Below are 25,002 nucleotides of genomic sequence, written 5' to 3'. Positions count from 1 at the left end.
TTTTCTGAAGTCCACAGTCAACGCAGCCATCTACCAGGACATTTTAGAGCACTTCATGCTTCCTTCTGTTGACAAGCTTTATGGAGATGCTGATTTCATTTTCCAGCAGGACTTGGCACCTGCCCACACTGCCAAAGGTACCAAAAGCTGGTTCAATGACCATAGTGTTACTGTGCTTGATTGGCCAGCAAACTCGCTTGACCTGAACCCCATAGAGAATCTGTGGGGTATTGTCAAGAGGAAGATGAGAGACACCAGACCCAACAATGCAGATGAGCTGAAGGCCACTATCAGAGCAACCTGGGCTCTCATAACACCTGAGCAGTGCCACAGACTGATCGACTCCATGCCACGCCGCATTGCTGCAGTAATTCAGGCAAAAGGAGCCCCAACTAAGTATTGAGTGCTGTACATGCTCATACTTTTCATTTTCATACTTTTCAGTTGGCCAAGATTTCTAAAAATCCTTTCTTTGTATTGGTCTTAAGTAATATTCTAATATTTTGAGATACTGATTTTTGACTTTCATGAGCTGTAAGCTCTAATCATCAAAATTAAAAGAAATAAACATTTGAAATATATCAGTCTGTGTGTAATGAACGAATATAATATACAAGTTTCACTTTTTGAATGGAATTAGTGAAATAAATCAACTTTTTGATGATATTCTAATTATATGACCAGCACCTGTATATATATATATTAAAAAACAACCTTACTGACCCTAAACGTTTGAACAGCAAGATTTTTACTTAACTATCCCTTTAATTGTACGTGCATCCCCAAGGCTCTGTGTAGGAAGCACATACTGTGAACACATTTCTGCTGTTTTCCTATTAATGAGTGTGTGCAGAGCATCTTCCCTTTAATCACACACAGACTATAAACTTTAACATCCTGAGTCATGAATAACCACACGACTTCAGTTCAACACACCAAAATTTAACAGCTGCCCAAAACTGCCATCTCACTGACTTATACGTGAATCCACAACAACAAAAACAGAGGAAAAAAATCAGCCAAAAGGATGCAGTCTGAGCCAGGAACCACAGCATAATGTATCTAAAGAGAACACACTGGTCTGTCCTGGAAGCTGAGAAAGATCCTCAATCTGATTCATTTACATTCATGGCCGTTTTGATTGTGCACTCGGAATCAAATGAGGAAAGAAAAGGTGGAGGGTTGAAGCAAAAAAAAGAAAAATCAAAACAATACAAGAAAATGCCAAGGGCAAAAGCAAAAACTCTCTTCCTCTCTGTTGAGCTGGGGGCGTAGAAATGGATGGTGAGAGAGCTGATTTTTATCCTTGGCATGGGGGCAGAGAGAGCTGCGGACAAAAAGGCCCTTGTACCAGCGTGTTAACTCGGCTAAAAGCCCCTAATGCCCCCTAATCGTGACTGGCAGGGTTGGTGACCTCCCCTATTACCCCTCTCAATCTCTCTCTGCCACACAAAAGCTCACTTTTCTCCCAGCGCGGCTTTCATGTGCCTCCAAATGCAAAGCTGTTACTTGTCTCTGATAATGAAGCACATACACACCACCAACTTCAGGAAGAGATCAAATGAACAACGTACACTTAAAGAATGAGGATGATAAGAGAACGAATGAATACATGAATCAAGACAGGGAATTTCAAAAATGGGGTGAAAGTAAGAAAAAAAAAAAAAAAAAGAGACCGAGAATGAAGGGTGGAAACAAAGTCTTGAGCCACAGAAGAGTTTAGCATAGTTGGGTTTTGTCCCACGTTTCTTTTGTAAAAGTTCGATACTTCTTGGCTTATGTGAACCAAAGGCTTTGACTTCTCTGAGAGGTTTTGGGGGCTGCTCACCCATCCAGCTGGCCCACAACAACAAGGGGCTGAGAAAACTGGCAAGGGAGGGGCAATCCGACTTCACAAGCATAAGAACACTCCCGCATGCTTGACTTGTTTCAAAACTGCCTTTATATATAGTTTTTTTTTTTTAACAAATACTCATCATCAACATGTTTTTAGGTATATTAGGCTATCTGTTTCAAACCAATTAAAGGGCCTCAGCACAGCAGCGTGCATTTTTAATTACTGCAAATAAATTAAATAATTTATTCCTTCACAAAAAAAAAAAAAAAAAAAGATACTGATCATCTTTAAAAAAAAACAAAAAAAAAAAACAGCAGGTTGAGCAGCTCTCACCTTCCCAGGTAACAGGGCAAATGTTGAAAGCTGCTGTCCTCTACTGGTCATGTATGGTAATGCAAATCTTTTGGCTTTTTGTTTTATTTATTTATTTTTATTAAGGGGCCAGATTTTAACCTTTTAAATTATTTTCAGGGGTATTTTATTTTACCTTTAAGACGACTTTTTATTTTTTTCTCTGAACTACATAAAACAGTATTTCATTCCCTCTATACTAAATAATTCAACTAAACCAATTGTCGATATTTTTTACTAGAACCCATTTTCTGGTAATTTCTAGCATTTTGCAAGAGCACATTTCAATAATTGGCTTGACTCTTTATTTGATAATTCAAATATCTACTACAAATCAGTGCACTGATATACACTACCATTCAAAACTTTTCAGTCAATGAGATTTGTTTTTAAAGATATTAATACTTTTATTCAGCAGATTATGCACTGATCAAAAGTGACAGCAAAGAAAAGTAATAATTTAATTTCATAGAAATGCTGTTCCTTTCTATCACGATTTATCAAAGAATCCTGAAAAGGTCAATAGGTTCTTTAAAGTCAATATGTGATTTCTCATTTAAAAACACTATTTAAACAACAGCAATAAAATTTCACTTTTGAGACAGTGAATTGAATACAGCTGCTATACCGTCTAAATAAGCGCTAAAATATACTTATATAGGCCTATGCAAGCATTATGAAATACGACATAATGTATAACCAATATAAATATATAACCAAGCATTATGAAATACGTCAAAGTCTGTTTTAGGGTGGGACATTCACATTTTTGTTCTTGCTGTGAAATTAATGTACGTGCTACATGCGTCATACATGCGTGTATGAAATTGCTACAGACTTTGAAAGAATTCTAAATGCATAGATGAGTCTAGTCTCACCTATATTCCTGCTGTAAATGGGTACAAACACATTGATGACCCTCTCAAGTGCCAGCAGCCCAACACAGAGAATCACCAGAGCCTGCAGCCCCACACTTCCCCCGGGCCACATGTATGGCACCAGCAGACACACTTTCCTCCTGAAGCCCTGCCATGCTGACCCAGAGATCACCTCCACTTGTCTTTGATGCTTCTGATGAACAGAGAGAGGAAGAAACATACAAAGACATGTAGGTGTAATAGAACCTTCAAATAAACGTACCGAGAAAGACTGATGAGAACTGAAGTGATTGTTTTTCTTACCTCTACAGTCAGTGCAAGTGATGCTTGCTCAGTTTCATTTCAGTGCCTTTTGTTTCGTGTGTCTTTTAGAATACTTGTTTGCCATTGTTTGACTTCGTATAAAATACAAAAAATACAAAAATACAATCTGAATGCATTATTCCATTGCAGAGTATTGCAGTCTATGGATTTGCAAGGGTGCATATGTGTGCGAATGCAGTTTTCTAATGATCATACTGACCGTCTGTATTCAGCTGAAGGGGAAACGCTGTCTGCGTGTCATATGGGCAGCATTCACATGACTGATAGACATGTGGTCATGTGGCTCGGATGTTAAATGAAAACGCTGACGCTTTTAAACACTGAAAATGCTGTTTTCCTCTGTTAGGTGCTGTGAAAGAATAGTTTTCGTGCAGCAAATGCTGCTTGCTAGCAGTTTCCAAAACAAGATTCCTCCAGGGGGCGCTTGGCGGCTCAAAGGGCAGATTCCCCACTGAATCGCATTCAAAACAAAGACGTTTTTGTTTTACTAAAACGGTGTACTCTTACAATATATATTTTAAATCAATTCTAGTACTAAATAATTCAACTAAACCAATTGTCGATATTTTTTACTAGAACCCATTTTCTGGTAATTTCTAGCATTTTGCAAGAGCACATTTCAATAATTGGCTTGACTCTTTATTTGATAATTCAAATATCTACTACAAATCAGTGCACTGATATACACTACCATTCAAAACTTTTCAGTCAATGAGATTTGTTTTTAAAGATATTAATACTTTTATTCAGCAGATTATGCACTGATCAAAAGTGACAGCAAAGAAAAGTAATAATTTAATTTCATAGAAATGCTGTTCCTTTCTATCACGATTTATCAAAGAATCCTGAAAAGGTCAATAGGTTCTTTAAAGTCAATATGTGATTTCTCATTTAAAAACACTATTTAAACAACAGCAATAAAATTTCACTTTTGAGACAGTGAATTGAATACAGCTGCTATACCGTCTAAATAAGCGCTAAAATATACTTATATAGGCCTATGCAAGCATTATGAAATACGACATAATGTATAACCAATATAAATATATAACCAAGCATTATGAAATACGTCAAAGTCTGTTTTAGGGTGGGACATTCACATTTTTGTTCTTGCTGTGAAATTAATGTACGTGCTACATGCGTCATACATGCGTGTATGAAATTGCTACAGACTTTGAAAGAATTCTAAATGCATAGATGAGTCTAGTCTCACCTATATTCCTGCTGTAAATGGGTACAAACACATTGATGACCCTCTCAAGTGCCAGCAGCCCAACACAGAGAATCACCAGAGCCTGCAGCCCCACACTTCCCCCGGGCCACATGTATGGCACCAGCAGACACACTTTCCTCCTGAAGCCCTGCCATGCTGACCCAGAGATCACCTCCACTTGTCTTTGATGCTTCTGATGAACAGAGAGAGGAAGAAACATACAAAGACATGTAGGTGTAATAGAACCTTCAAATAAACGTACCGAGAAAGACTGATGAGAACTGAAGTGATTGTTTTTCTTACCTCTACAGTCAGTGCAAGTGATGCTTGCTCAGTTTCATTTCCCAGTGCCTTTTGTTTCGTGTGTCTTTTAGAATACTTGTTTGCCATTGTTTGACTTCGTATAAAATACAAAAAATACAAAAATACAATCTGAATGCATTATTCCATTGCAGAGTATTGCAGTCTATGGATTTGCAAGGGTGCATATGTGTGCGAATGCAGTTTTCTAATGATCATACTGACCGTCTGTATTCAGCTGAAGGGGAAACGCTGTCTGCGTGTCATATGGGCAGCATTCACATGACTGATAGACATGTGGTCATGTGGCTCGGATGTTAAATGAAAACGCTGACGCTTTTAAACACTGAAAATGCTGTTTTCCTCTGTTAGGTGCTGTGAAAGAATAGTTTTCGTGCAGCAAATGCTGCTTGCTAGCAGTTTCCAAAACAAGATTCCTCCAGGGGGCGCTTGGCGGCTCAAAGGGCAGATTCCCCACTGAATCGCATTCAAAACAAAGACGTTTTTGTTTTACTAAAACGGTGTACTCTTACAATATATATTTTAAATCAATTCTAGTTCTAAGGAATGGTAACTAAACACAAATTAAGCAATTTCTAAACTTACAGCTATAAAATGTAATGAGAAAAGACTGTGATTGGTCCAATCTGACCAGCGCTGAGAAAAGTAACAAGTATCACATGATAGCACAGGACCGCGTGCATCCGTTCCATTTATTATTATTATTTTTTATTTATTTTTTATTACAGTAAAAGGCCAAAAGTACTTTGTGGATGCAGACATTACATTTTTATTAATTTACAAATAAGAAATTATTTTGTCTCACCTCACTTTTTCTTTGTCAGCTAAAACAATGTTTGGATATAAATTCACAAACAAGATTCAAAACACGTAGGGCTTTTCACACTTGAAATTGTTAACCCTGGGTCATCCTAAACCCCGGATAAGCGGAATCCTGGGTTATCTGTAATGCCTGGGGTTAACTGTTAACCCTGGGTATTCATTACCAGACGTTTTCACACTGTACATTCCTTAACGTTCTTATTTGCATATTTGCGGTGTCACTGTCTCTGATTGGACGAACAGCAGGCAACCTGTTTACACGGCTTTTCCCGCGTCTTGCTAGTTATTAAAAACGACGCCGCTTATGTCTTTAGATCAGCGAAGATTGAGGAACAGCTGATCAGCTGTACAGGCAGGGATAGCCATTTTTAAATAAATTTAGTAGCAGAACTACTGTAAGCGATTTAGTGCTGGAAATCCATTTATCCTTTGCTGAAACTTCTGCGTCTTCATGAAGAGCGCAGGTCATGGTTGCTTAGCAACGGCAGACACCATGGGAGCGCGAGCTACAGCGCTTTGGAAAGAAGGAGAAAGCGGCGCGCTTAGCGTTTTAAACGCGTTTTTAGGCGCGACATGTGAACGGCCTCATGACGCACAAAGGCAAGAAAACAAAGACAAAAGTACAAAAGAAAGTAAACAAAGAGCAAAGTATGTGAATATTATCTTCTCACCGGCTGCAGTTTACACGTCGCGCGTTTCCTGTTACTGACGTGACGTGAGCCTCGCTGCTCAATTTCTGATTGGCTGTCCGTCCAGCAGCAACAAGCAAACGCCGCTCCGTTTCACACTGAACAAACCACCGCAATGCGGGGTTTACACCACAAATGCGGTGCTAACCCTGATCCGGAGCAGGGTTTCAAAAGCGGTGTTTAGAACGACGATAACCCGGGGTTAAGCGCAGTGTGAAAAGCCCTACTGTGTCCGATCAGAATGAAATGCTTTTTCAAAGTTAGCTGTCAAACCTTAACAACTTGCGCTACAGTCAGTCTGTGAAGGAAAGAAATTACACCAAAGCACTTAGAAGGGAAGAGACTTTATTGAACAATGTGATTCAGTGAAATAATCTTTAAAAGTTTTGTTCAACACGCAGATTCACTCAGACACCACTACATGCACACCCAGATGAGAAATACATATGCAAAACTGTAAATGAAGATGATAATGGTAATAGAGAAGCATAAAGTACATGTAACACAGAGCTCAAGTGTTGTTTACATTTAAATGAGCCTCAATATTCTGTCAGATTTAGTTGATTTTTACATTTAGGCTACATTTAGTCATTTAGCAGACACTTTTATCTAAAGCGACTTACAAATAAGAACAATAGAAGCAATCAAAACCAACAAAAGAGCAACAAGATGCAAGTGCTATGACAACCCTGCTGAAAAAAAACAATAGAACCCTGCCCAAAACACAATAGAAAATGTAATGGTTTTAATGGTTATAATGGGAATTGTATTGGTTTTAATGGAAACTATAATGGTGTCTACTGGTATGTGATGGGTTCTATTGGTGGGATGTTAAATCCTATTGGAAAAATGCCCAAAACACACTACAAAAATGAAATTTGTAATGGTTTTACTGGAAAAAGCTAATGGTTTATAATGGTATTTTAATGGAAACCATTGGAATTTCTGTGATGGTTTCTATTGGGCTTCTATTGTTTTGTTTTTTTAGCAGGGAAGTCTCGGTTAGCCTAACACAGTACACGTAGCAAGGTTTTTTTTTTTCTTCTGAAATCAACAAACTGTCCCTGAAGGCTTGAAGCTGATCACACATGCTTCAAGCTCTTGTTTGGTGAGTTTCATCAATTTGTCAGATCTGTAAAGTGTTTCTCCAGGCATCTTCATGGAGCAGCGTCGCCCCCAGAAGAAGCAGGGCTCTTCTCACACATCTGAGGGGATTCTTGGTGTAGAGCGTCTCTTCAATTCAAGAGGCCTGTGAGCTTTCACAGCTGGCAGCTGCAATCAGGTGAGACACACCTACAGCTGCATCTCTGCCAAAGCTCACAGACCCAGTGGGATGGAAGAGTGCTATCTGAAGAACGCTGCTGTCCTTCCTGACATCCGTCTCTTCAGTGGACGAGTTTCTGGAGTCTTTGTGTCAGCAAGAGCCCGTCTCCATCCACGGCTGCTGATGTTTATAGTTTGAGTGAGTTTTATTTTCTAACCCTAGTTTTCATCACATTGCTGTGTGATTGGTAGGATTTTTGGTGATTGTCAGTGCAGTGAATTGTGGTCTTCTGTTGTTCTAATCGGCTGTCAGTGCTTTGCTACGTGGTCGTCGGGATGTTTTCAGTTGTTTCCTTTGCGTTTGTCTTTGTCAAGAATTTTCTGTGCGGTTATTAGCGTGTTGCATTGCTGGACTCCTCTGTTTGGTTTTTCATGCATTGCTATGTGGTTGTCAGGATGTTTTGAGTTGCTGGTTGCATGCGGTTGTTTTAAACAGTCAGGTTAGGGTAGGTTAGGTTCACTCACACGGTTTGCAGCTTGACGTGCTGTGAGGGCCTGTGTGCATCAGTGATGCTGAGAGCTACGCCACTGGTACTTCACAACTACTGTAGGGTCACCCATAGTGGACAGGTCTCAGCTGAGATGCCAGACGAAGACAAACCACCTGATTCTGGACAACAGCAGATTGGCCTGATGCTCCTGGCAGAAGATCACAGTCTTCTGTTTATGGGTAAGTCAGTTAAATCTCAGTTTCGAAAAAATTGACACTTAAGACTGGTTTTGTGGTCCAGGGTCACAATTATGTTTTAATTTATCTTTTTGCATTAAGAAAACAACTTTAAATGTTTTATATGTTTGCCCCTATAAAGAGATTTTTAAAAATATGCTTTTTTCTTTCCATATAACTCATTGTTTTCTAATGTTGTTGTGGAGACTACTGACTTTCATTATGTTTACAAAATTCTTCCATACATCATCTTCACAGAAGAAATTAAGTCATGGTTTGTAATGACATGAAGCTGAGTAATTGATGACAGAATATTTTGACCGAACTGTCCCTTTAATGACAGTGAGCTTGATTTCCTGAAGGCCAGTTTAAAAAGTGATTGCTTTTGACTCACAAACTGGATTCAGCACTCAGTTTTGAACATGATATCGACCTGCAACCCATTTTCTGGCTCGTGATTAACTGTTATGAATAGACTGTCCAAAGAATAGGTTGTCATTGAGTTTAGAAGAGGACACTTGTCTATGTGTTTAGAAATGATCAGCCTCTGTTCAGTGAGGAAAACATCTAACAGCAGAGAGCATCACTTACCTGTCATTAATTGCTGCAGAATGATTGAAGAAAACAGCCATCTAGATGAACAGAGAAAGACACTTTAGACATGACTAAACTTGAGTTGTAGACTCAAAACCTTTTTGAAAAAACATACAAAAACAGTATCAATTCATAACACTGGCCTACATGAGAGTTATTGCCCATAACATCCAAATTGACCAACATATCAGTCAGAATTTCTATATCATTGCCTTGGTCTATAATTGATTTCAATAACAATCCCATCAGTGGTTTCTTTTACACGATATTTGGTAGAGAACATCCTGAAAACATCAGCCTGTGATCAGTGACTAATACGTTGATATTAGCAGCTGTATGCTTATTTCATACTAGTGTGTATCGCCTCCTTGTGGATACATGTTATTAATGCAGCTAAATCTTAGTGGCCTCCTTTTTTTTTTTTATCCACTTGATATTTGCTCTTCTCCAATATAGAAATCAATCTAAAAAAAAAAACAAGATTTTTGCCAATTAATTTTTTTATTATATTTTTTTCATGTCCACTATAATGGACACCAGGACAGAAGAAAAATAAAAAAAAATCCCCATATTTTAACCATACATAATGAGTAGAGCTTGTGCACTAGTTGAACTAGTGTTTAAGATTTTGAAAAGAACACATACTATAAGAATGAACAATGCAGTAAGAATGTGGAAAAAAAGGTAAGATGATATGAAGTCTCAAAAAAACTTGTTTGGTCCTTTTTGTTGGTTGAGGTGGGTGAATCTGAGTATATTTGTGTGTATGTGAATGGGTTTATGTGTACTTGCTGATTGTTTTGATGAATATTTTTTTGTGTGCATTATAGCATTAAGGCATCAGTGTGTGTGGAGGGTGTGTGTGTGTGTGTGTGTGTTGCTGTGTATTCACTGATCTCACATCCACTATGGCTGTTTCTCACTAAAACCAATGAAACGTTGATTGACAGGCTATGGTCACTTTGATGACACTTTGGTGGCCTTATTTTTGTTTTTTTCTTTTAAAAGTATGGCAATGGTGGAGAGCTTTCACTCCTATGAATAAAGTGCTTTTGTAGGAAAGCTGAGGCCTATCATTTAATGAATCAACAGTATATTGCTTATCTTCAGCATGTTTACCATCAAACATTCATTTTGGATTGGTCTCGTTTTAGAGTTTACACAGAAAAAAAAAATACTGTTCTATAAGAGAAGTCACAGGTTTCACAGCACTTCTTTTCAGTGGTATCCAAAACAGTGATAATCTGTTGCACAACGCTGCAAAAATGTTATGATGTCTGTGCTATTATGTGATTCAATATCTTCAAAAATAACACCATCTCTGATTCTAATGTTCATGCCTATGCGAGGAATCAGCTGGAATAGGTAGGCTAGAGGAGAACATGTGAGCTGTAAATCGTAATGTCCTGTGTCTTTCACTTGGTCTGCTGTTCATATAATGGGACTTGGCTTTTGTAGGGCCACTCCATAGTTCTAAATGGCGTTTAATGGCAGTGCATGCCCAATTTAGGCAGTGCATGGCATGCCTAATTTATCACTTTAAGAGTTAAAGGGGACCTATTATGCAAAAATCACTTCTATAAGGTGTTTGAACACAGTTGTGTGGCCGCAGTATGTGAAAACAGCCTTTAATTTTAAAAATCCACCCACTCATTTTTTTATAATACCAATAAATCATAAACAGTCTCTCCGAACCAGCAGTTCCAGATTTCTCCCTATGTACATGTCACTATAGGGAAAAAGTTTGAATTTGTCGAGCTCAAAATCACACATGGGGCTTATAAAATTTGTGATAGAATGCAAAGGCACCATGAGACCAGCTATGTTGTTATTTTTAATGCGCCGTGCTCCCTTTCAGTGAAATTCATAAATATGCATTTATTATGCACAGTACAATCAGATGGCTGACTTTTAAACCAGGTACGTTTTCTGTAAAGACAACAGGCTTGTACTAATAGTGGAATGTTTATTTGTTTGCCGAAGCTTGAGCTCTTAAAGCTCCGCCCTCTTCTGAAAGTGGGCCGGGAGCACCAGCTCATTTGCATTTAAAGGGACATACACAAAAACGGTGCATTTTGGCAATTTTAACAAGCTATAAAAATGATCTGTGGGGTATTTTGAGCTAAAACTTCACATATACACTCTGGAGACATCAGAGACTTATTTTACATCTTGTAAAAAGGGGCATAATAGGTCACCTTTAAAGTTAACTATTGACCATGGTGACAAAGAAACAATGTGTCATCAGAACAGCTGAGGAATCAAAACTTGAACATGCCACCTGTCTTGATTCGGACCTGCAACAAGTAGTAAGCAGAAGCTTTGTGGACGGCGTCTTACATGGAATCGGAGAGTACTTTGAATAGAAAAGAGGTTTGAATTTAATTCCTACCATAAAGCACAGACACAGACACTCCACGCTGATGTGAGCGTGGCCACCAAAGAACCCAAGCTGGTTAAAAAGCCAGTGGGTTACTCATCAAGCAATGGGTCAGGCCAAGGCTTTGACAGTAGCAGTCTGAAGGCATATGCAGCTGAACCTTTCCAAGATGCCATACAACGACCGCCTGTCTTTCTTGGACGATCATGTTTGTCCAGATGGGCTTTTTATTCTCTTTATAAAACTGTGTCTTGTTGGAATACCCAACTAAAGACTCAAAGATGCCAGCAGCATTCAGATATCCACATGAATGTGTAGAAATGACTCTGTTAGTGTTTTAGTGTTAGTTTGTCATTGAGAGCACACAAAAGTGGATGAGACAAGGAGCGTGAAAAGGTGGGAGATGGTCAGTCAATCTTGAATTATACTGTAATCATAATGAATAAGGAAACAACAGACGTTCTTTCAGCTTTGTCTCTTTTTGTAAAAGCAGTTTAAGGCCCATTTCTATTTCTGTGCGCTATTTCAATCCTCGCTCTTTCTTTTCCCACATGGGAGGAAAGAGAAAAGAAAAGCAGCTGCCTTTCCCAAGCCACACAAAAGAAGGGTGAAAAAACTGAAAAACTGTGTTCGTGTGCGGGTGTCGAGGGTGAGGATGAGTGGAGAGTAGCAGGAGAAGAAATCTTATCATTTCCAGCCCACAATGGGTTGGTTTCTATGACAGGACAGTTACAGATCTGTTTTATCTTATCACGGCTTTGTGTGTGTGGTAATGGCCGTCTGCCTGTCAACTGGTCATTATGAAGGCTTTTGTCCCGTTGAGCGAGCGTGTGCTGTCGATCACGCCGCTCATTTCGCTCAGCTCTTTGTTGTGCGCTCCAGTTCTTATTGCAGTGCCTAGTGGGAAAGCGTGGATCCTGTCTCTCTCCAGTGGTGATTTTCCTCTTTGTAATCCATCTGAACCAGCAAATTGCAATTTTAGGGAGAAGGGAGGGTGAAAAAAAGGAGGTAAAAATCTATTTAATCCTAGGGAGTCCGCTGGGGAGAATGACTTGAGCCACCCAGAGAAATGATTGGTATTTTCGATTCTGTGCAGGACACAAAAGGGGATCAAGTTTATTCGATCTCAATCACTCCATCTATTCCGAAATCATATTTTCTCTTTCGCCTTCACATCTATACTGTATATATCATCTCAAATTCTCACCTCAAGTGCAGTCCTCAGTACAACAGAGTCTTTCATGGACTGTTTTTAAGTTATTCAGCTGTCTAACAGGCACCTGTTGGCCTGCCACCCAATCACTGCACATACAGAGAAGAAAAGCCGCTGATTTCATATATGTTCATCCAGTGGTTCTCAATCTGTGGTACATGAAGTGGTATGCATCAAAACTCTAGAAATTAACAATACAGTTTAGTGTTTTAGGTTCTTCATGTGTGGTTTTATTTTCTAATTTCTCATCTATATTAATTTTTACATTTATTCAATTTTATTTATTTATTTGTGCATGGAAGTCTCCAGTGCGTAGACTGTGTTCTGCAAAGCCAGATGTGAATATGCATTGAAAATATTACTCAGTTCACTGAAAAGAAAGCAGGTGACTTATATAACTAAAAAGTGGGAAGAAAGAATTTTGGTCAATATAGATAAGCAAATAATTATTTTCACATTATGGCCACTAACTGATAAATGTCAAATTCTATAATATTTTGTCCAAAGAAAGTAAAAATAGTACACTAAAAAACTAAAATCAATCACTTTAATTGCTACTAGTGAATTTAGGTTTTATGATACTTGTAATGTACAGAATATACAATTATGAAAAATGTATATTCACTTTTCAGATCTGCTCAAGATTACACTTAACTGTGTTATTAGATCATTATTATTAATAATTATAATTATAGATCATTATTAGTGTTTTAAAAGGTTACCTTATTAGATTATGACAAATGTAATTCAAATATATTCAATACAGTATAATTATAAATATAAATAAAAATATAACACAACATAATTCAATATAAAATCCAATACCAGCTGACCCACACACACATAGATCTGGGTAGATTAAAAATTGATTCAAAATTACATGACAAAATTGTAGTTAGCAACATAATCCATTAATCCAATAATCAGACTACTTTTAGATTACTTTTGACCTAACTTGTTTATCACATTGATTTAAATACAACCATATTGATATAAAAATGCAAAGAATAAGAAAATATATTCAATTTGTTGTAATTAACAACATGAAGCGCATTAAACATTACATTATGTGTAAGTTTAAAACTGCATGGTGTTTGTGAGTTTAAGATGATAATTAATTAAATCATAAAAATGTAGAATGAAAATCAATCCTTTTAGAATAACATCAATCAAAATAAAACACTTACTAAAAAAAAATGAAATATTTTATTTGTTTATCTGCATGTCATTTGACCATTACCCAGCCTCAGAGAACCGTAATAATGCAAATGTGATACTTAATGATTTAAATATTTATTTTTAAAATCTCAGGGGAAGTTCAAATAAATATGTTCGGTGTAAGAGTTTCAGATGACAAAAGTATGGGAATGCCTGCAATACATGCAAATAAGAAATAACATGAATTTGTGCATTTGAATGTTTTTGAAAGTCAAAAGCCTTCCAAAGACTCAGTAATATACACTGTAAAAAAAAAAAAAAAATCATTTTTGGGTGCACTATCCCTTTAAATCTCCAGTTGGCAAACATTACATCTGTAACTGCAAAATTCAGTTTAAACTTTGTTTAATGAACTAAGATTACAGTATATAAAATCAAATCAAGTCACCTTTATTTACATAGTGCTAATTACAATACTGATTGTGTAAAAGCAGCTTTACAGAATCAAACAGGAAAATAGTTTGTCAATAACGCAATTTATCATTTTTCCAGTTAAAGTCAGTTCATTGGTGATTCAGTGATGACATCATCCAGTTCAGCTCTCTTCCAGTAGTGTCTGTGCAATCAGCCAAGCGTTCCCAAATAAGCAAGCCAGAGGCGACAGCGGCAAGGACCCAAAACTCCATCGGTGACAGAAACTGAGTAGAAAACCTTGGAAGCAACCAGGCACAGTCGGGGGACAGTTCTCCTCTGGCCATACGAAACCAGCATGGCGTGGTTCAATTCTAGGCTGCAACACAGGTTAGATTGAGCAGAGGACTTGTCTGGTTCTCGTGGTCTTGTCCCGATGGCCAACAAGGTCTTCGGAGGGGATCTGTCTCTGGAGCTCATCTAGCTGACATGGCCTCCGCTGACATTCAGGGCTGTAGAGGTCGTCTCTAGGTGCTGATCCATCATCTGATCTGGATACGGACTGGATCTTGTGGCTAGTCACCTCGGAATAAGAATGAAAGAAACTAATATTAGCGTAGATGCCACTGAGAACAGTAAAGCACATTATAATTGTAGTAAAAACTCTAAACATTTACACATATTACCTGGAATGAAAACAAACTCCTAGTCTTAAAAGTACACACAGTATGTAGTTGCAGTGGAGTGTTTGGTGCCTTGGAAGAACTGGATGGGTTGCATCTGAAATCTTGCAATGATGACAAAGAATGAATGAAACCAATGAAAAACCACTAAAACCTTTGGCCACACCTTGATGGAGAAAGAAAAGTACATTTTAAGTTCAAAAAATGAAATGATGCCTCTTAAATCATTTACAATGTATCAATATCAGTTAATTACATTTGAGATGAAACAGAAGTTGCAAAATCCATTCCACAATCCATTGCACAATAGGGAGCATTGATGCTGACTTTGTATTAGAACATGTACATTTCATATTATAGGGCTAGTTACCTCAAATTGCATAAAAATAATATCAAAATATAACGGTCCTGCCTGTTGTTGATAAATACCAGTGGTGACGTTTTACAAAGTGATTGATCAGTTGTCCCAGTGTTTACTGATCACGGTCCCTGTGCACAGACTCATATGCACGATCTAGTGATTGAACCGACTGAGAAGCTTTGAATGGCCTTGTGAAACAATTCAGTTGTTCATTTTCGTTCCGAACGACTAACTTCTCTTCCGAGGCGCCTTCACGAGACAGCAGCAGGTTTATTTAGGCTGCTGTCTCTTTAAGATCTCATGCACAGATCTAATATGTTACACATGGCTCTGTGCTTACTTTTCATTTTAGGAGTGCTTGTCCTCCTAATTTAAAAAATTTTAGGAGCACCTTCTGATCAATAATAAAAAATTAGCCTTCCTAATACGAGGTGACATTTGACTCCTTAAAGTGACTTACAGGGGTATTTTCTTTTTACCTTTGCAATGGCATCATTTTCATCTGTCAAATTCAAAAATGTATGTTTATAAGCTTTTTAAAATTTCTATTTAAAACAATATAAGTAGTAGAATAAGACAAACAAGTTACCAATCATATGAAATTAGTATTAATAAAAAAATAATTCGTACTACAGAGGTGGCACAGAAGAACACAAAAGTGGTTTGTACATTTTCCAAACGTTTAATGAGGCTCAGAGGTGGCATGAGTGCAATTAAATTCATAGATTCATGTGGAGATTAATGTTTTAAATATAAAATTTTGAATACAGAAATATTAAATGATTTAAATAACTGAAATTGTACGCTAAAACTGAAACTGAAACCGCCAGCAGGTGGCGGCAAGTCAATGATTTCTTCACTGAATCATTCATTCAATTGATTCGTTTGAACGGATGATTCATTCAGGAATGAAGCAAGTGACTCCCTGCGTCCCAATATGTATGCTATCCACCCTATTTGCCCTAAATAGTATTGAAAATTACAACTACCACACAGAATTTAGGATGGATAGTATGCACATTGGGACGCAGGCACTGTCTTTATGAATGGTTAATCATGAATCAAAAACGCACTTTCATTCATGAATGAAACACCGCCGTGTTTGCTTTTAGAGATGCGCATCGGCTCAGCTGTTACTTCATTTAGAACTATTTTCGTTGATGATATAGAGCAAAATCATGCAGTACTTGTTTATTAAACTGTTGTATTAAATCAATATCACATTTGCAAACTCCCTTAATAATAATTAAAAGCTGTCACTCTCCTTATCATGATCTGTGCACAGAAAATGAGAGCGCGCGAGAGTTCAAGACTCAAAAGCAGGTGCAAATGTGATACATTCCGTCGGAACCTGCGGGAATGAGTAGAAATACCGGTAATAGCCGCAATCCCGCGCCGAATTCTGCTCAGTTCTCTGATAATAACCCGACTGTGAATGATGCGAGCGGCGTTACTATGTTGTCAGTGAGAAGCTGCAGCCGTGGCGGGGATGATTTTTGGTGTGCTGGCAGAACAACAACAACAACAATGCGCTACATGTTTCTTTTCCCTTCGTTTTCCCCGTTATCCCTAATAACTAATGGAGTGAACACGTCTTAACATAAATAAGACATTTACACTGTTTGAGAAATGTAAGCCTATTTACGGCCTTAAAATTATGAAAAGTGAATTTAAGACTGTGGTATCCTGATGTTGTGTAGTAGTTCCGCTCCCTACCACAGGAGGTGCTGTGTCCTGGGGGATCACGCGGGTGCTGTAGCAAGAGAGACACAAAAAGAAGCGTCAGAGAACGCTATGGTGCATGTATGCTCTGTTCTGACAACCATGTTAATAAACCACCAGTGCCGTTATCTTGTGTGATCAGTTCAGTCATTGCTGAAGATATTACATATTGGCGACGAGGATCCTGGAAGGATGAGAGAAGTGTCGATCTAAAAGGCGGAGGATACTGACTGTGTTTAGTGAGCTGATGGTGAGAGAGTGAGAGGCTGACGTTAGCATTAGTTCGAAGAAAAAAAAAAAAAGCAAAGATGGCAACGATGATAGGCTCTCTGTCGGTTTTTGACGTTAAGGAGCAGACATGGGAAGAGTATTGTGAGATACTAGAGCAGTTTTTTGAAGCTAACGGAATTGATGACGGAGAGAAGCAAAGAGCTATCCTCATCAGCGTGGTGGGACCAGCCACATACAAGCTCATAAGGAACTTGGTGAGTCCAGATAAGCCCAGCTCGAAAACATATGGCCAGTTGAAAACTTTAATGAAAGAGCACTTCAACCCAAAACCGAGCGAAATAGTACAGCGATACAAATTCGACTCGCGTGCTCGCCAGCCGACGGAGACCGTCAGTGCATACGTAGCAGAATTGAGACAATTAGCGCATGATTGCAACTATGGTACTACATTGGAACAGATGTTGAGAGACCGATTAGTATGCGGTATTAATGATGACAGGATCCAAAGACGTTTGCTGTCCGAAACAGATTTGACTTTTGAGAAAGCGTTCAAAATTGCAGTGGCTGCGGAAGCTGCTAGTAAAAATGTTCAAGACCTCCATAAAACACCGTTAGCGTGTAACAGCATGAAGACAGAGGGTGCACGGAAAAAGGAGGGGGAATGGAAAAAGACAGGAAGAGAATGCTACAGATGTCATGGGAAGCAGCATAGCGCAGCTGAGTGTAAATTTAAGGAGGCAAAGTGTCACTATTGCGGGAAAATAGGGCATATAGCAAAGGCTTGCCGTAATAAAAAGAAAGAAAGTGCATACCCCAGTGAAAAGAAAGCATACAGAGCAGAGAAAACATACAGAGCAGAGCGGTGTTCACGTCCACATCGATCACATAATGTAGAATGGGACAAGCAGGATAGTGATAGATCTGAAGAGGATGTTTTCACATTAAACTGCATGGAAACGGAGACCTCAATTCAGAGGATAAAACCGTTTGAAGTGACGATGGAAGTGAATAAGAAGACAGTGAATTTTGAGATTGACACCGGATGTAGTGTAAGCATAATGAATAAGAGGAAATTCAAGGAGATGTGGAACGAGAAGCAACGTCCGCAAGTAAAGCAAACTAAACTTTCACTTAAGTCATACACCGGGGAGAAAATCAAAGTCGTGGGGGTGGCAAAAGTGGAAGTCAACTATGAGCAGCAAGTAAGGAAATTGCCCCTGGTGGTAGTGGAAGGCACTGGGCCTAGTTTGTTGGGAAGAGGATGGTTGGAAGCTCTGAAGCTAAGGTGGGAGGAAATAAAAAATGTGAGAACAGAGGCACTGAATCTACCAGAAGTACTCATGAGATATGAAGATGTGTTCAAGCAGGAGTTAGGGATGTTGAAAGGCATGACAGCAACCATTCGGGTGTCAGCTGACGCACAGCCTAAATTTTATAGGCCTCGATCAGTTCCTTATGCCTTGAGAGCTAAAGTAGAAGAGGAATTAGAGCGTCTGTTGAAAGAGGACATTATAGCTCCCGTCAAGTCGCCCGAATGGGCGCGCCTATCGTTCCTGTTTTAAAACCAAATGGGTCGGTCAGAATATGTGGAGATTATAAACTAACGGTTAACCGTGCCTCCTCACTCGAGCAATACCCCATTCCCCGTGTTGAAGACCTGTTCAATACACTGTCAGGAGGAAACAGTTCTCCAAGATTGATTTAAGTCACGCTTACCTGCAGATTGTGATGGATGAGGCTTCAAAGAAATACCTCACAGTAAACACGCACCGAGGCCTTTTCACCTACAATAGGTTACCTTTTGGAGTTTCTTCAGCTCCTGCCATCTTCCAGCGAACGATGGAAAATCTGTTACAAGGCCTTCCAAGAGTAGCTGTGTACCTAGATGACATTATTCTGACGGGCAGAGGCGAAGCTGAACATCTGAGAACCCTAGAAGAGGTCCTCAGGCGGCTGAAGGACGCTGGCCTGCGTCTCCATAGGAGCAAATGTGTGTTTCTGCAAAAAGAGGTGGAATACCTCGGGCATGTGGTCGATGCTGAAGGCTTACACCCTGTGCAGAGCAAAGTGAGAGCCATAGAGGAAGCTCCATCGCCAACCTCCGTGACAGAGTTAAAAGCCTACTTAGGTCTTTTGAATTACTATAATAAGTTCCTACCTAGCTTAGCAACACGCTTAGCTCCATTACACAAACTGTTGAGGAAAGATGTTCAGTGGACGTGGAATCCTGAGCAGGAAGAAGCTTTTCAGAACTCAAAACAGTTGCTGAAGTCAGCAAAGGTCCTGGGTCATTATTCAGCGGACAAGGACTTAGTGCTCGCCTGCGATGCTTCGCCTTATGGATTAGGTGCGGTCTTGTCACATGTCATGGAAGATGGTAGTGAAAAGCCGTTGGGGTTCATATCACGCACGCTAACACCAGCCGAGAAGCGGTACTCACAGCTCGATAAGGAGGGGTTAGCCATCATTTTCGGAATCAAGAGGTTTCACAAATTCATTTACGGTCGAACGTTCACCATTAGCACTGACCACAAACCACTGATATCACTTTTTCACGAAAAAAAGCCAGTGCCACAGATGGGGTCACCAAGAGTGCAGAGGTGGGCAACACTACTCAGAGCTTATGAGTACAAGATCATCTACAAACCTGGGCAAGAACATGCAAATGCAGACGCGTTGAGCAGGTTGCCACTGCCACAGACAGAGGAAGAGGAGGTAGAAGAGCAGGTTCTCATGTTGGATGTCCTGGAGGATCCACCAATCACAACAAAGCAGCTGAGACAGTGGATAGCTAAGGACGAAACACTCTCCCAAGTGCTAGTCTGGTGTTTGAAGGGTTGGCCACGGGAGGTGGATGTAAAGTACAAGCCCTACAGTCTGAGGAAATTGGAGTTGAGTGTGAAGGATGGGTGCGTGCTCTGGGGAGCCAGAGTGGTCGTTCCACAGAGGGGTAGGAAAGCCATTTTAAAACAGTTGCACCACACACATCCAGGAATATCTAGAATGAAGGGCTTAGCCCGTTCATACGTCTGGTGGCCAGGAATGGACTCGAAATTGAAAAGGAAGTGCAGTCCTGCGCTACATGTCAGGAAAACAGGAATTCTCCAGCCGGAGCCCCGCTACATCCATGGGAGTGGCCAGAAACACCTTGGAGCAGACTGCATGTGGATTACGCTGGCCCTTTTCTAGGAAAAATGTTCCTTGTCATTGTGGATGCACACTCCAAATGGATGGATGTGTACCCAGCAAGTACAGCCACGAGTCAAGTTACCATTGAAAAGCTCAGGCAGTGTTTTAGCATACATGGTTTGCCCCAGACCCTAGTATCGGACAATGGAACTTGTTTCACAAGCCAGGAGTTTCAAGCATTCCTAAAACTGAATGGCATACAGCACATAACATCTGCACCATTCCATCCGGTCGAATGGTCTGGCGGAAAGAGCTGTACAGTCGCTTAAGCAGGGAATAAAGAAAATAAAGGGAGACACCATAGAGACCAGGTTAGCTAGATTTCTGTTCAATTACAGAATCACACCACAGACTACGACTGGATTGTCACCCGCTGAAATGCTTATGTCCAGGAGGTTGCGCTCAACATTGGATCTTCTGCTGCCTGATGTGAAGTCAAAGATACGTCAGAAACAACTCAAGCAAAAGGATCAACATGACACTCACAGTAAGTGGAGGAGTTTTTCTCCTGGGAATGAGGTGTACACCCGAAACTACAGTCATGGACCTCGTTGGATACCAGCGGTCGTTGTCGATAACACCGGACCTGTATCCTACACCGTTCAGACAGGAGATGGCCGAGTCATTAGGCGTCATGTCGATCAAATGAGAAAACGGCATACTATTGTGGGCAGTGAGATGCGCATGTCAGAGTGGATGGAGGAGTCTACCAGTTTTCCAGTCTCAGAGACAGCAGTGGAGGCCCTGCCTGCAGACTCAAATGTCCCCACTTCAATCAGAGAGGAAGTGAGTGCTTCGGAGACAGTCCAAGCACACCCTTCAGTTGGTGACAAGAAACAAAGAGGAGTAGTTCCACTACCTGTACTGCGCAGGTCCGAACGCACAAAACAGACTCCTACTTACCTGAAAGACTTTGTGACATAGTAGTGAGATCCCTCAAGTCAGAGCAAGAATGAGCTCTGGGACTCACTGGAAGGATGGTAGTCTACCCACCTTCCTAGTTGGTTTTTGTTGCATCAGTTTAAAAAAAAAAAAAAAATATGTAAGAGTTATGAGAGATGTATGTCTGTGTTAACTGTTCAATACGTGATCAGACTGTCTAGAACAGTTCCTGTTGATTTGTTTTTTGTTTCTCTAGGTTGACAATATTGAGTACAATGTCATCTTTACAGTACATTTGTGAGTTTTTGGGAAGGAACGTATGTGACTTACCTCTGGAGTAGTTTTTCCTCTTAAGGGGGGAGGGATGTGGTATCCTGATGTTGTGTAGTAGTTCCGCTCCCTACCACAGGAGGTGCTGTGTCCTGGGGGATCACGTGGGTGCTGTAGCAAGAGAGACACAAAAAGAAGCGTCAGAGAACGCTATGGTGCATGTATGCTCTGTTCTGACAACCATGTTAATAAACCACCAGTGCCGTTATCTTGTGTGATCAGTTCAGTCATTGCTGAAGATATTACAAAGACGTTAAAGACAGGCGGGATCCTGGAATTGACGGAAATCCGTCGTAGACTCGCTGCAATTAACGGAAATCCGTCGTAGGCGACTGAGAACTTTAATCCCTGATTTCACCGTGTTGTTAGTCACGTTTAATGTCATCTTTTTACTTAACGGAACAATTGCAGAAGTTTACACACGCAAAAACCATTCAACACGCCCATGTTAAATTCAAACGAGTACATTACAGTGGTTTACATTAAGTTAGATTTCGGTTTAATGTTGGAGGTATTAAGCATAATGTAATGGCTTAAAAGAGAAAGACCGCGCGATTACTTCATATCTTTTCACGTCACGGAAATACAAAAAATAAATAAATATCATACAACAAGCCAAAATTAGCTAAAATTCATTATATGAACATTTTTTGATATGAAGTGTTTTATGGATTAAACAAGGTGAAAGATCACATTCCCTTCACTTAAATTTCCCTCAGACATGTACACGCCTATTTGATGTTTTTATATAACGTTACCTTAGGTTGTACATTTGTGTATAAATATATACATTTAAATAAAACATTTACACCTTTTAAATATACGTTTTGATAAATTCAGTCTAAGGTTAAGTAAGTTAATTACAAATATTTATTCAGTGCCACTCGATTTACCTAACTTGACATACACTTTATATCCACTTTTTTTCCGGATACAACTCATAAAACACTTTATAAATGTCCACTCCAAAAACTGAATATTTTGTCAAATTTAGTCTAAAAAAAATAACATTTCTTTAGTGCAACTTACCTGACGCGTGAACTTGACAAGATGGCGGTGCTGTTTCTACCGCGAAATCACTCAGGCGCGTGCACGTGCGGAATGATCGCAGTGTTGGCTGGATTTGTTACATTTAGCACTCTGAATGTTGACTGGATTTGAAAATAATCATTCATTTAATGTTTTTTTAAATATATTTGTGCAGACTTAATATAATATGTCTTCTCAACTAAGCCCAAACAATAAAATTACTTCAACTTAAATATTTTTGCCCTTCCAACATTTTATTAATTGGATTTTTTACAGTGTAGTTATACATGGTTAAATAGCCTACTGAGTGATAATTCAGAAAAAAATTAATGTGTTGATGCAATGTTCTTAAACCAGAAATGATTTTTGTAAATCCAGTGGTCAAATGCTGAATAATGACTGGTCTTTTTGTGAATGTCAACAAAACTGGAAGACTTTCTGAATATATACATAAGCGGTAGGCTATTTTGGAAAGGAACATTTAAAAGATGAAAAAGAGGAATTAGGGAGAATCAATAAATTATGAATAATTTATTGCTATTGTGTGAATATCACATAATCAATAAAAAAGTAACTGCAGTCTGATTATGATTGTTTTAAAATGTAATTTAATCTAATTACATCTTCCCAGCTCTGACACAAAAAATGTATATGGTAAAATAACATATTCTTGTTAGATTAAATGAGTTACTTGCCTTAAAAAGTTTGAGAACCACTGTTCAAGAATGTACATGTAAAAAACTGTCATACTTAAAGGTGACTCTACATACAAGGTGTTTCATGTTCATGGCGTGTCATAATTACCATAATTACTAGATGACAACCAAGATGTTCTACTCAGACCTGTGATGTTCTTGGAATGACGTGACTTCAAATCTTTTACGTGTTTCTGTTGCAACACTAATAATGCTAAAATTAATCAGTGTAATCTATGTAATCAAAAGCACAATAAAATAAGCAACGGTATGCAAACACATTATAAAGGAGTAGTTTTTTTTAGCTGTAAATTAGTTCATTTTTCAACTCTGTGCTGTGGCTACATTAAACTGTATTATGTGTTTAATATCACCGAAATATGAGATAGCTCCATTTTAAACCACCACCATTTTGAGTGTTTCTGCATGACGTTTCAGCGATCATAGAGGTCTCAAAAAATTGTAACTACAAGTTACGTAAACGCATTTTGCAAGTCAGATCCTCATATTCACAGTAAATCCCGTGAACGCACCTATGCTCCTTTAAGAAAATGGACATGTGATAGAGGTGTTTGTGGTCTTATAACAGCAGGATGGAAGAATGTGTGTGTACAGCCCTGATCCAGACAGAGCTTCGCATTGGGGAGTCCTGCAGGAGCATTTGTGGTTTCTAGAATCAAAAAGCCAGACTCTGCCCCCACCTTTCAGAAAGGCCGCTCTCTAAACAGCCTAAGATGTTGAGCTCTGCATGATGTCCATTGATCAATAAACCCAGCCAGAAAAAGTAAAAGCATCCCTGTCTGCCCTGGTGCCTTGCCTTTTTATCTGCCTTTGTGGTCTAACCGAAACAGACATGAATATGAAGTCTGTCAAGATCAAATCCATATTCCCTCACATGAAGAAAACAGTCAGCTCAGATGTTTGTTCTCCGTTTCTGCTGCTCCACATACACTAAACACACATCCTCACGCTGTAGAAACAGCAGTCTATCACAGATAACAAAGAACACACTCCTGACACTCGTGAAGAGTTCACCAGCGCTGTACACAGGACTGGATACGATCTCATCACATCTTGTGGTGTGGCCGAACACAATGGGCCTTCCTGTCAGGAGTCCGTGAACCGTCCTACACGTCCCTGCGCAATACAAGCAGATAAGATCTCTTCTTATTAACACATTCAATTTAGACTGCCTCAGAATGGAGAAAGGAAATACATCTATCTCAGTCAAATGGCCATTCGGTCGTGATTGCAATCGTACATCTGCAGTGCGGATGTCATTGTATAGACAGAAAATGGCAGCATGGATGTCCAATCTCAGATCACATTAGGTGATAAAAAGTAAACCACCTTCACAGGAGTTATTAAAAAGGTCATTCACTGGACCAAGAGCATTTTCTCTGGAAGGGGTTGAATGTTGGCCATGCTGAAAAAGGTCTCTATTACTGTCATGCTTTAGTTTTGTAGACTAACAGGCCAAGACCTTTGAAAAGTAAACTAAAAATGTTGTTTAAGCTGTAAATAAAACAAAGATTACTGGAGTGTTTTACAAGATAATACTATATAAATATTTCTACTTGAAAATCTCACATTCAGGTTAATGTTACTTGCATTTGAGCAATTTACTTGCAAAATCTGAGTGAAAATTGTTTCTACACCATTTATATATATTTTTTCAGTATAATGTGTACACTGCCAT

General features: G+C 39.2%; 1 protein-coding gene and 1 pseudogene across 1 annotated transcript in view; one reads left to right on the top strand and one right to left on the bottom strand.

The window, feature by feature from the left end:
- The window catches only part of abcb6b (ATP-binding cassette, sub-family B (MDR/TAP), member 6b), a 37,074-nt gene extending 30,602 nt beyond the window's left edge, over positions 1–6,472 (bottom strand). The window contains 4 exon segments of the mRNA XM_058786278.1: positions 4,604–4,796; positions 4,907–5,000; positions 5,129–5,380; positions 6,418–6,472. Of these exon segments, the coding sequence (XP_058642261.1) occupies positions 4,604–4,796; positions 4,907–4,993 (280 nt within the window). The 5' untranslated portion in view covers positions 4,994–5,000; positions 5,129–5,380; positions 6,418–6,472.
- A 10,519-nt stretch (positions 6,473–16,991) lies between these two features.
- On the top strand, positions 16,992–21,291 carry LOC131546678 (uncharacterized protein K02A2.6-like; annotated as a pseudogene).
- Positions 21,292–25,002: the final 3,711 nt, after the last annotated feature.

The sequence above is a fragment of the Onychostoma macrolepis genome, chromosome 09, assembly GCF_012432095.1.
Source record: "Onychostoma macrolepis isolate SWU-2019 chromosome 09, ASM1243209v1, whole genome shotgun sequence".
In the NCBI taxonomy this organism is placed as follows: domain Eukaryota; kingdom Metazoa; phylum Chordata; class Actinopteri; order Cypriniformes; family Cyprinidae; genus Onychostoma; species Onychostoma macrolepis.
This window is presented reverse-complemented; position numbering and strand designations above follow the sequence as displayed.